General features: G+C 53.4%; 1 protein-coding gene across 1 annotated transcript in view; it reads right to left on the reverse strand.

Annotated features, from left to right (window-relative positions):
• The window catches only part of ATF7 (activating transcription factor 7), a gene marked incomplete at its 3' end in the record, with an annotated part of 15,227 nt that overhangs the window by 3,038 nt on the left and 116 nt on the right, over window positions 1-12,073 (reverse strand). Inside the window, exons 2-6 of the mRNA XM_010021045.1 lie at window positions 11,198-11,294; window positions 7,928-8,046; window positions 5,175-5,309; window positions 4,157-4,314; window positions 1,294-1,393 (exon numbers count right to left, since the gene is read on the reverse strand). Coding sequence (XP_010019347.1) covers window positions 1,294-1,393; window positions 4,157-4,314; window positions 5,175-5,309; window positions 7,928-8,046; window positions 11,198-11,294 — 609 coding nt within the window. The remainder of the gene's footprint in view (window positions 1-1,293; window positions 1,394-4,156; window positions 4,315-5,174; window positions 5,310-7,927; window positions 8,047-11,197; window positions 11,295-12,073) is intronic.

The raw sequence follows: 12,073 nt of genomic DNA on the forward strand, positions 1-12,073 counted from the left end.
CCAGAGTCACCCAGCCATACCAAGCACTAAGGACAGGAGGAGGGCAGCTCTGAAGCCTCTCTTCCCTTTTCTCCTCTGCCAGAGGGCTTTTTCCCACCAGCCCAGGAGAGTGGATGCAGAGGGAGGGCATCAGATTCCCTCTGGATCTCTGCACAGCTCTATTGCAAAGCTGCCCCAACACCAAGGGCAAGGCAGAGCATCCCTACACACAGTGAGCTTTCTCCCTCCCCAAAGAGGGGGAAAAACTGAGTTTGCACTTGCTTTTATAAGCCACTCAGGTGTGCTGTTGTAAAGCACTACATGTAGGGACAGCACAAAGGGGAATGGCTTTAACCTGCAAGAGGGGAGATTGAGATGAGCTCTGAGGCAGAAGCTCTCCCCTGGGAGGGTGCTGAGGCGCTGGCACAGGGTGCCCAGAGGAGCTGTGGCTGGCCCATCCCCGGCAGTGTTCAACGCCAGGTTGGGCACAGGGGCTTGGAGCAACCTGCTCTAGTGGAAGGTGTCCCTGCCCGGGACAGGGGTTGGAGCTGGAGGATCTTAAGATCCTTTCCAATCCAAAGCATTCCATGATTCTGTGATACTACAAAACACAAGGTGTGTTTCAAACAATTGGGAAGGTGTGAAGATGTTTCGGTGCCCACAAGCTGTGCGGAGCTGCCCGTGCATCTGCCTGCTCTGATGTCGACATTCCTGTTACCTGAGGCAGGAGGTTTTGGCCGTTACATGCCCAGCAGGACAGGCAGGATCCACATGGACTCCCTGGTCAGGAGCTGAAGCACTCAGAAGATGCACAAGGCACCCACCCCCAGGCAAATCAGCTCCTGAGCTCTGCACCACGGAAAATTCTCCATATGGAAAAGCACACCCCCCAAGGCTGATATTCCAAGAGCTCTTTAGCACACTGGCAAAGCGAGGGTGGCTTTCCTGGCCTGCAAAACCAACATGTTCTCTGCAAGCTCCAGTGCTTTCAATTGAGGCACGCTGTTCCAAATGGAAGCAGCTAATCAGGGATCCTACAGTTCCCAGCTCTGGATCAATGGCATGAGCCATCTGTCCAGGCAAAGCTTCGTTTTATTCCATACTTATTGCCCTCTAGTGTGATGGACGTGCTATTACTGCCTTGCCAGAGCTGCCTCCCTCCTCCTCCTCCTCCTCTTCCAAGTCTTATCTTGCACGGAGGGGGAGATATATTTTAATGCTGACAAAATGGGAAGTGGCTGCATCTATTTGGCAGGAGCAAAGCGCTGTCCCCCCTCCTCTGCCAAGCAGGGCTGTGCTGGAAGCTTCTCTCACCGATATAACAGAAGGCATCTGCACGGGAGGGCCGGGGAGCACGGGCATGGTCTGTCCGTTCGCAAGCTGCACGACAAGGGGAAGGGAACCTGTTGGAGACCTGCAGAAACAACAGTTCAAGTTCATATGGATGGTTTCAGGTTGATGCTGTCCCGGCTGCCCCCCGAGCTCAAGGGCACAAGTACAAGTTAACTCTGGTTGGCAGATTTGGGCTCGTTTTCCCATTGCCCTTCCCCAGGCTGCTCCTTGCTCAAGGCTGGCAGTGATGGGGATGGCCCCGAGACATGATGTGCCCCAGGGAACTCCTGGGGGTACATGTGCTGGGTAAAACATGGTGGCTGAGGCACAATGTCCAGCTGAAGAGACACAAAAGCACATCCAGGGGCTGCAGCTTCTCCTTGGAGAGATGAGAAGTACCCTCATGGGCTAAGCCTTGCACTAAGCAGATGGGGGAGCTGGGCTGCTCCTGCCCACCAGTAACTTCTGGTCCTGTGAGCCACATCTGCTGAGCACCCACGAGAGGGTTTGCGAGGGTTTCTTCTCCTATGGCTGAGAGCTGGGCTTGTTCAGCCTGGAGAAGAGAAAGCTCCTGAAGGGAAGACCTTAGAGCAGCTCCAGTGCCTAAAGGGGCTGCAGGAAACCTGGAGAGGGGCTTTGGACAAGGGATGGAGGGACAGGACAAGGGGAATGGCTTGAACCTGCCAGAGGGGAGGCCGAGATGAGCTCTGAGGCAGAAGCTCTTCCCTGGGAGGGTGCTGAGGTGCTGGCACAGGATGTCCAGAGAAGCTGTGGCTGCCCCATCCCTGGCAGTGTTCAAGGCCAGGTTGGACACAGGGGCTTGGAGCAACCTGCTCTAGTGGAAGGTGTCCCTGCCCGGGGCAGGGGTTGGAGCTGGAGGAGCTTTAAGGCCCCTTCATCACAAACCATTCCATGATTCTATGATTTAGTTTCCAGTAACTACTTCTGACTCCAGAGAAAACCGAGCTGGTTCCTGTCTGCACAGACAGAGGCTCTGGGAGACAGGAAGGGCCCCGCTCCCTGGGGGAGGAGAAGATCCCCCTGGAGCCTAATTGAGACAAATTACAGTTCCCAAGAACTCTTCCTTTGCAGATCGTTCTGCAGTGAAATGCAAAGTTCCTGCCTGTGGCAACAGGCACACACCCCACCCCCCCCCACCCTGCCTCCATCTCAGTGTTATAAACCTCACTATGCTCCTGCTCTGACCCTCTGGACTCAGCCTTTCCAGGAGAACAGAGGAAAAGCTGGAGCTGATGTGCTCCAGACGACAGGGAGAGGAAGGAAACCATCCCTCTGCCAGCAAGGGCTGGTGTCCTGCTCCTCCTCTGTTCCTGGCAGCGCAGCAGGGAACCGAATGGAGGCAGAGATGAGCTGGGAAGAGCAGAGCAGAGCTGCTGGGAGCAGGACTTTGCCTGGAAGGATAAAAAGGGGATGGAGGAGGTTGGGCTGGCTCCTCGGAGGAAGCTGTGCTGGCACGGAGTAACGGCAGGGTGGGGAGAAGCAGGAGCTGTGGGTCGGAGGAGGGAGGAGTTCATGGTGCCAATAACTCAGGCTGGAATTTTTAAGGCTGCCTTGGGAAGGCGAGCGCTCGCCTCTCATTCATTTCTATTGGGCATCCCAAATCCTCCAGGCTGCTTTTGAAATCCCAGCCTAACAAGGCGAGTTACAGGCAGGTCACAGCCTCCCCTCCATCTCTGTCCTGCTGACAGCCCTGCCACGTCTTCAGCAGCCCCAGCGAAGGGACATTCAAAGCTGCAACCTCATCCCCGAGGAGGGATCGACCCCCGTGGGCTATAAAGGGAATAAAGAATCATATTCGAGTCCAGCTTACTCCAGTTCTGCTTTCTTCATGCCTCTAAGCACAAGGGGACTCCAAACAGCCTCAGGAGCTGGGTTACAGAAGGGCTCTTAATGCCCTTTGAAAAACCTCCGGACAACCACTTAACCCCTTAATGCCTCAAGACAGGATTTAAAACTTTCCATCAGGAAATCTGGATTGATGGTGCCAGAGGGTCAAAGCAAAGAAAAAACCCCACACACCCAAATATGAAGTGACAGCCAGAACAAATGGCCTGGTTAATGTAAGGAGCCAGCCTCCAACAAGGGTAATTAGAGAGGGGCCAGGACCACAGCAAAAAAGATGCATCCTGACACCAAAGAATAGAAGTGGAGCTAAATATATGTCTCCTGAGGGCTGCCTGTAATGTGCTTCCTGCATCCTTCAGGCTCCTTCCTTTTATGTGCAGGGCTGGAGCTACCCACCAGTGCGACAGGGCTCGTAACCGCTGCAGCGAGCGCTCTGGAGCCTCGGCTCCGGGTTGTTAAAGGAGCAACAAGGAGCAGGTCGTTAGATGTGTCGAAACAAACAGCTCCCGAGGCAGGAGCTGACCACGGAGGAGGCCAGCAGGTTGCAGGCGAGGTTACACTTCGGAGGCAGCAGCTGCCTGACAACATCCCAAAGCCATTACAGAGGCAGACAATTTCCTACCGCCGCATCAGGCTGCCAAAGCAACGTGGGAGCCCCCAGCCAGGCCCCGCTCCCTCCGTAGGCAGCAAGTGGCATGTCAGCATATTTGGGGACTGGGTTTCATTCCTCCCCGTGGTGAGTTTTGCCTCGTTTCGTTACACTGAGACAATTAGTTCCTGCTTCCTGCACTTCCAACCCCATTCTGCTTCTGTAGACAAGTGCTGCAGCGAGGCCCTTATGTCCAAGCAGCCGCAGCGGGAACCGCGGCCCCTCGGTTGTTCTGATCATCAAGGAACTTATTGAGGTACCTAATTACTGGCCAGGCAGCCTGACGGGCCAGGAGGAACCTCAGAGCATGTGTCCCTCCTCTGCACTTACCCGAGCTGTCTGTTGGAAGGGGGAGCCTGGGTGATGACAGAGGTTGGGGAAGGCAGCGTAGGGTGGAGCGGGTCGTAACCCAAGTGTAGCGGCAGCGAGCCGGGCCGCACGATGGTTGGAGTAGGTGTAGAAATGATGACAGGCTTGGAGGTGATCTCCTGAGGAGGAACATAGACAGGAGACATGCTGTTAGTTATCAGCTTAGTAATGACCTGGGTTTCTCTTCCTTCTAATGGCTTAAGAGCAGTTTAGTGTAAATGAAGACACCTTTGCTACAGAAACCGAGGCACAAGGGGAGCGACTTACCCAAAGCCACAGTGATTCAATGTCAGAGCAGGGAGTGGGACATGGACATTCAGATCCTGCTGCCTGCAGCAGTCTTTAGGAAATAATCCCCCTCCTTGACCTTGCTCCAGCCCCAGTTAGCATCTCTAGGGTGGGATGTTATTCAGAGGGACAATGTCACCTGGACAAAGTGACACCTTAGAGCAGCTCCAGTGCCTAAAGGGGCTACAAGAAACCTGGAGAGGGGCTTTGGACAAGGGATGGAGGGACAGGACAAGGGGAATGGCTTTAACCTGTCAGAGGGGAGATGGAGATGAGCTCCAGTGGAAGGTGTCCCTGCCCGTGGCAGGGGGGTGGAACTGGATGAGCTTTAAGGTCCCTTCCAACACAAACCATTCCATGATTCTATGACTAATCTGCTCTGAATCACCAGCCCTCCAGGACACAGGGAGCTGGTCTGGGTCTCATAGAAGATGCATTAGTTGTTTGTCACTTTTGCCCTGCCAGGAAAGCATTCCCAGGGTGAACACAGCATCTTCTGCAGTAGCCAAATCCACGTGGAGACTTCAGGGCAGCAAACGTGTATTTTAGCAAACAAACCTTTCTCTTTCTTTCTAAATCGAGTGGCACCTCACAAGCCCAAATCCAACCCTGGCACCCATGCGGAGAAGAAGCTGCTTCTCATCCAGAGGAGAGGCCAACGTCTCCATGGGGCACGGTGGAGGAGACCTACCTTCTCCTTGTTCTGTGGGGACTGTGGGTTAGAGGCAGGGCTGTCTGGTGGGGATGAATCCACTTCTACTGGCTCTTCCTCCTTTATCTTGATGTCCGGGGTGGAGGGCAGAGACATATCCAGGGCTCCAGCACTCTACAAGGAAAGCAGCCACAGACTGAAAGGACAATTAGCTCATATTGTTTGTGAAACATTGGGCTGCTCCCAGAGGAATTGCTACGGCTCTGCCAAAGGATTATTATTTATTTGGACTGAAGGAGCATCTGGGAGCCCGAGGCGGCCGCGCCGGCCCCATCCAAACAGAGACAGAGGCCTGGAGAAGACAGTCTCTGCCCCAGATGGCACCATTCTGTGGCTCCTCAGTAACATACACCCAATTCTTTCCATAGTTTCAATTTTGGTTGCTTTTTTCCTTCCTCAAAGGGCTCTGCTCAGGAGAACAGGTAACAAAGCCAAATGCCTGCAAGTTCCAGAAGGCACTTTCATTCACGTCAGAGCTGTAAAGCATTGTATAAATCAGCCTGAATTATTTTATGACCCGATTATCAAAAGCAAACAAAGAGCCATGCAAGTTATTAAATATCTATGAGCGCCCCATTAAAATAAAACCCAACCATATGCCTGAACCTGGCAACTTGCCACCCCCCGCCAGGTTCCAGCAGTGCCACGTGCCCCATTTTAACCAGTTCATGACTTGCTGGGGACAGGAAAAGGGCAGTAAGTGACAATAAGGTGGGGGGATGACTGAAGTGAGCAGCCACCTCTCCCTTCCTCAGAGCTGGACGAAGGGGAGAGCAGGGATAAGATGGAGCACCGGAGGAACACGCACCGGAGCGAGACTCTGCAGGATGCTGCATTTAATTGGGTTCCAACAGACCTCACAAATCACCAGGTCGGTCCCTCCTTCTATCCGGGCCAGGAGAAACTCTTCCTAAATCATTCCTGACAGCTGTTTGTCCAACCTGTTCTCCCTCCCTCCACGATCAATCCCAGCGCTTTCCTTCACTCGCCCCGACCGCTGACAGCTCGTCCGAGCATCCAACCTAAACCTCCTCCTTTGCTGCATTTTAAGTCCTCTCCAGGGAGGGAAAATTGCAGCAAAGAGGGTAAATCCGGGCATCTGTGGATGTTCCTGATGCTCTGAGTGGGGTGCACTGATTTATGCAAGGGCTTTGCTTGCGGTAGGTGCAGTAACCATTTACCTGCCCTCTTAAGCGGAGACGTTGCACTGGGAATCACTAAGGAGAAGGGATTAACATGCAGGAAAGTTTCAAACCACTTAACGTGCCTCCAGGGAAGCTCCTGCTGTGTCTATGTTTTTAATTAACATGCTGGTGTCGAGACCACCCTTGGAACGGGAGGACAAAACACAAACAGCAGCAGCAACAAGGGCTCCATGCGGCCAAATGGTTGAAAACATCTCAGAAATGCAGCAGGCAGCTCTGGCCAGGTTTGCTGAGTGACAAGCCATCTGGGCTGGGGGACCTCGCCTCTGCAGAGGTTTCCAAGGAGGGAAAATGCTTTCCCTAATGCCTGAAACCACCCCAAGCTTCACAACACCCCCTTTGCCTGGCTGCGGGCAGAAATATTTAGACTGCAGTCATCCTAAAGCGAAAACCAGGGCACACCAACCAGCTCAAGGGTCTTAGCTGCAGCTATTAGGTAGCACGGCTTAGGAGATGGGTGGTCTGATTAGAAAGCAACTGGCTAGACTGTGGGCTGCTCAACCATTGCGATGGGAAACCACAAGCGAAAAGCCACCTTCTCCCCTGCCCAGAGCCGAGAACAAAAGGCAGGGAACTCGGAGCCGCGCAGCGCCACGGAGGCCCTTGCAGCATACCAATGAGAGAGATCAATTTCTGCTTTAAAGAGCCCTGTTATTAGGAGCGAGGCTGAAAGACAGTTTTCAGGTTTAATTCTGAATTCCTCCGTTGCCCATCGGAGGGAAGATTTACGCGGCTTCTGCTCCTGCAGTTTATTTCCGAGCAGCGCCGCTGACTGCGAGCGTATGGACGCCCATAGATCAATTTAGTAAATGTATGTGCCAGCCTAAGAGCCCACCACGCATCTGCTGCTGCTCAGCTCCTGCAAAAGGGAGGGGGAAATGGCCTTAATGAGCTGCTGCGCGATGAGATCCCGTTGTCCTTCAGCCCCCTGCGCTCCCCAGGTTGGCAGGGCCGGCCTGAAACGCTACTGCCTGCGTAGGAGGCAGCTCTTTGCTCCTTCCTGCGTAGGAGGCAGCTCTTTGTTAGGAACAACCTCGCTCCTCCACGGAGCCCCTGCTCTCTGTTTGCATGTGCACCCTTCACATGCTAAAGGCACACAGCTGAGCTGGTGCCTGCCCTGCTGATTGCACCTTAAAGGCATCATGTCCATCCCTAAGGAGGCTCTGAGTGAATTTCTGCTGCTTAGCAGAGTCCTGGCCCTTTTCCTGCACCTCCTTCTCAAGGTACAAGGTATGTCGGGCACTGCCTTGGGTTTTTTTGGGGGGGTTTGAGGGTTTTTTTCTTGAATTGAAAAACCAAAGGAGTAATAAACCATCAAAATCCCATCACGCCAGGCCTCAGGTCACAGGATAACCAGCCAAAGTCACCCGAGCTCAAACAATGAAGTCCCACATTAAATCCCAGACCACACTAAGTCACCCTCCAACACCCTCTGATGCCTTTCACCACAGCAGCACCGGCCCCCCTCCGGCCCCCACCACGTGCACCCAGCTCTGTTTTGTGACAACAGTGCCCTTTGCCTCTTGCCTTTTTCTCATCATCCTCTGCAGCCTTCTTGAACTCGTGCTCAAAGGAGCTGGCCAGTTCATTGAAGAGTCCCACTTCTTCACAGTTCTTCAAGAACCGGGTCGGGGTTGGAGTCTGATCTGGTTGGGGTTGTAACACCAAGCGTCAGTCAGAGAGAGGAGAGAAAATACATCTTGAACCACCTTAATCGCCCCTGGGGGCCCCCAAAAACTGGGGTGTTGTGGAAGTCTGGGTGCTTTTCTGCTAAGGTGTGTGTCCTAAGTGACAATTCAGAAAGGGGAAACTCATTTCGTATTGATTTTGTTTCTCTGGTATTAAGTGATCATTGCAGCAAGAGTGATTCCTGCAGAATTCCCAGCTTGTGGCTCGTGTCCTGTCCCTCCCACCCCGGGGTTTTGCCTGTCCTCAGCTGAATTGCTGCTGCAAGGAAGGAAGTCAGTGAGGTTTCATCTCCCTGAAACAGCAGATCTTACAAACAGAGAGGGATGAGAAGGGAAGCAGTGACTGGAGAGCTCCGGTGTGTGGAGCAGCGTCGGGCAGAGCCGCTTCCCTCCCCGCGCTGTCTCCATGCATTAATTCCATCCTCGGACAGACAGCTCCGTGGGAGTGCTGATCATTCCCACCCAGTCCAAAGCCATCCCTCTGGGGCCCGTTTTCCACCAGATTAACACGTTGAGTCATGATCTCTCTGGCCATCACCCAGGCTATAAAGCAGGAAGCAATGGCCCCGCTCCCGGCGAGCCTCGTGCTGCGTGACGTTAGGTCAGGAGTCCAGGTACTAGTGGGAGCCCGGCACGAGCACATTGCACCGAAAGAATCCATCTGGCAGCAAAAGCACATGGATTCTGAAGCACAAAGGGGATCCCGGGGATAGTTTAGCCTGACCTCCTGCATAAAACATCAGCTGCTTGGCACGGATGCTCCCCGGGCGAGCCGCGGTAGCTGTGTGCAAGCTGAAGGGGCTGTGGGAAACATCCCATTCCATCTCCAGCCACGGGTGAGGAGTCTTCGGGAAGCGACTCCAGTGATTCCTTCCCCTCACCGTGACAGAACTCCACGTTGTTTCCAGCCTGTTCAAACCCTACCTCTTGGCTTTGTCGATAAAGCAAAGGTCTCCTCTGAGCACACTTTGCTTCCCCCCACATCTCCCTTCATTAAACCAAGAAACTTTGTCAGCTCAAGATCTCAGCAGGAGGTTATTTTTCCAGTGCTTTAACAGCACTCCGGGCTCTTTTCGGACCATTCCCTGTTTAGCAATGTCCTTCCAAGCCGTGCACACCAGCCCGGAGCCCAAATCCCCAGCGCTTTTCCCAGCGCCACAAAGCAAGCTGTATAACCTCTCTCATCCTCCCCTTGCCCAATTCGTACCTCCAGGAACTGCAGCAACTCTTCCACCCCCAGCAGCCCCCCAGAAGTGCCCACTCCCATGTAACGAAGCCTCTGTGCTGCCAGCTCTAACCAGCAGAGACAGAACAATTCCTCAGGACTCGCTTCAGCTCCAGCATGGTGAGAGCTGCATGTTGAATCCTCCTGCACATTAACACACGGGCGGCTGCCCTGGGCTCAGCACGAAGCAAGAGGGAGGGAGAGAACAAGAAAACCCAGAGATAAAATGGTGGCTTAATAAAAGCAAACCAAAAAGGACATTAGGAATATAGGGCAATAAGAGCCTGGATCCCACTGCTTAAAGCCAGTGGGTTTTATAGCTCCTACAACCCCCCAGCTGCTCGGGATGCATCAAGATCTCAGCCAGGGAAAGGCAGCGTTAAATAGGCTGGTCCTGTGCTGACCACAGCTGAAGAAGTTTGGGGGTTTTAATGTTCGTTGTGGTTTACCCCTGAGCAACAGTTCAGAGGAGCTGGGAGAGAGGGTGAGACCGTGTTCCTTGTGCTAAGCTGAAGCTTTGCGTCCCTCCCATGGTTTGACCTGCCACAGCTTGGGCACAGGAGGAATGTACAGCTCTGGGAGAATCATAGAATCACTCCATGATTTAATCCACAGCTCTGGGAGCTGCAAAGAGGAGGGTTTTGAGCAAGCTGCTCTAGTGGAAGGTGTCCCTGCCCGTGGCAGGGGGTTGGAGCTGGAGGAGCTTTGAGGTCCCTTCCACCCCAACCCATTCTATCATTTTAAGGCTGTATCCCTGTTGGAGCAGGGGGGACTTTGGCTGGAGATGGGACCATCCCCCCTTCCTGCTCCCCCATCCCCTCCCGCCCCACTTCCACCCTGCATTGATCAAGCAAAAGCTGTGCACCCTGTTTAGAAAGGGGGGGAACTGAAGCCAAAACCACCTTTAGGAATGTGAGGGTTCTTCCAGCCCCTGCCCCAAATTCTTCACCATCGACCTCCGTGAGCCTGATCCCATTTGTAACCAAATCTCCCACCAGGAGCCTGTATTGCCTCTGCAGGGAGAAGCTTTGTGCCCTTCCAGCAAAGGCTGCAGGAGCTCTGCTACGATCCTACCTGCAGCTACAATTAACTTGAAGGCTTTAAGGAACCAACTGAATTGCTATTTCCTACTTCAACACCGAATTGGGGCTGGAGACAGGGAAAGGATGCCAGGTTCTTCCAGCTCCATTTCCCCTCCTGAACTCTGAAGGCTTCACAAAGCATTTCCTCCTCTCCCCTTGTTCTCAGCAACAGCCTTTTCAGCCAGTGGTAACACAAACCTTTTAAGCAGCCTGACTGAACAGGGACTGACAACTGGCAGCAATGATCTGCTGCCAGACAATGATATGGAGGAAATTGTTCTCCCAATCTTATAAAGGCTGCATTGACCCTGTGCTGCAGGAGCTCCTCATTTGGGCTCTGCCAATGCACGAACTGGTGCACTCGCTGCTGTTTGAATTTATTAACTGCTAGCCTAAAAGCTCACAGAAATTGACACCTGGGCTGAGGAGAGGAAGCTGAGTGTGTCCGATTGTGCTCCTCGTCCTCAAAGCACACGCAGGAACGTGAAAGCCCTTTTGGCCATCAATCTTCCAGTCTTAATAAAAAGGGTGAGAGCTACAAAAAAAAAGAGAAGGAGGAGGAGGAGGGGGAAAAAAAGAGCCCAAACCCCACAAAACCTGATACTGCCATAAAAAAGGGAAAAAAATAGCAACTTGGAAGCCTCTGGCTTTCCTTTCCTCCTGATTAAATGCAGATCACAAGAGGGTTTTATGGGAGGTAGAGCCGTTTTGCAGTGCATCTGGTCCCTGGTATTAATCTTGCAGTCATGCTGTATTAATGTGCCCCATTTCCCGCGCTGGCCTGGCTCGGAGCGCCGCATACCTGCGATGATGACTGAGTCGGTTCGAGCGGGGCCGAATTTCAATGTCATCTCATGCTTGTGTTTATGAACAGCCAGGTGGTCTTCGTTTGTAAACCTCTGCAATGAAACCATTGAGAGACTGGTGACTAAATGCATTGGGGTTTTACGGGTACCTCCTGCAGGACGATGGGGAGGGGGGGAAGGAAGAGAAAGTCGCCCCGAGAGCAACGGTAACGCAATCACTGCTGAGCGTTAAAGCCAAAGCAGAGCGGGACACGGTGTGGGGGAAGTGGGGTGTGGAAGGAAAATGCCATTCCATGGGGCTTCTGGGGGATGGGGGACAAATATTGTTGTCAATACTACTATTACTAATAACAATAATGATAATACATTTTGTTAAGCATTGGGGCCACAACGCGGCTTGCAACCGATGCTGGAGATGCAAACCCACCCGGCTCTCTCGGTGAGATGCTCCCCTTTATTGCTGACTCATGGAGGGATGAATTAGGGGCTACCAGGGAATGGTTTTGGGATGCCATGTGGCAAAGCTGGCACCTGCCTGGTGAGCCAGGCTGTGGCTTTATGGAGCAGGTTGGAGCGGGATGCCCGCCGTGGCGCTTGCCAATGGCGCAGCCAAAGCACGGCCACTGTGGAACAGGGAGAGGGGGGATGCAGCATGAAGACTCCATCTGAAATTCCACCTGAACTGCAGGATAAAACCCCACCCGTGACGGCTTTAGGGATGTGATGGGTGGGGGAGCTGAGTGCATGAAGCTGAAACCCAGACAAAAGGGCAGCATCACCCATTGCGGGACTGCTTTGAACGGCTGCACCAGCCCCAAGCACCGGGATCACGGAAAGGGCAGGGGAGAGGGAGAGGCAGGGATGGGGGTAAA

Source organism: Nestor notabilis, unplaced genomic scaffold (assembly GCF_000696875.1).
Source record: "Nestor notabilis isolate BGI_N333 unplaced genomic scaffold, ASM69687v1 scaffold20678, whole genome shotgun sequence".
Classification (NCBI taxonomy): Eukaryota; Metazoa; Chordata; class Aves; order Psittaciformes; family Psittacidae; genus Nestor; species Nestor notabilis.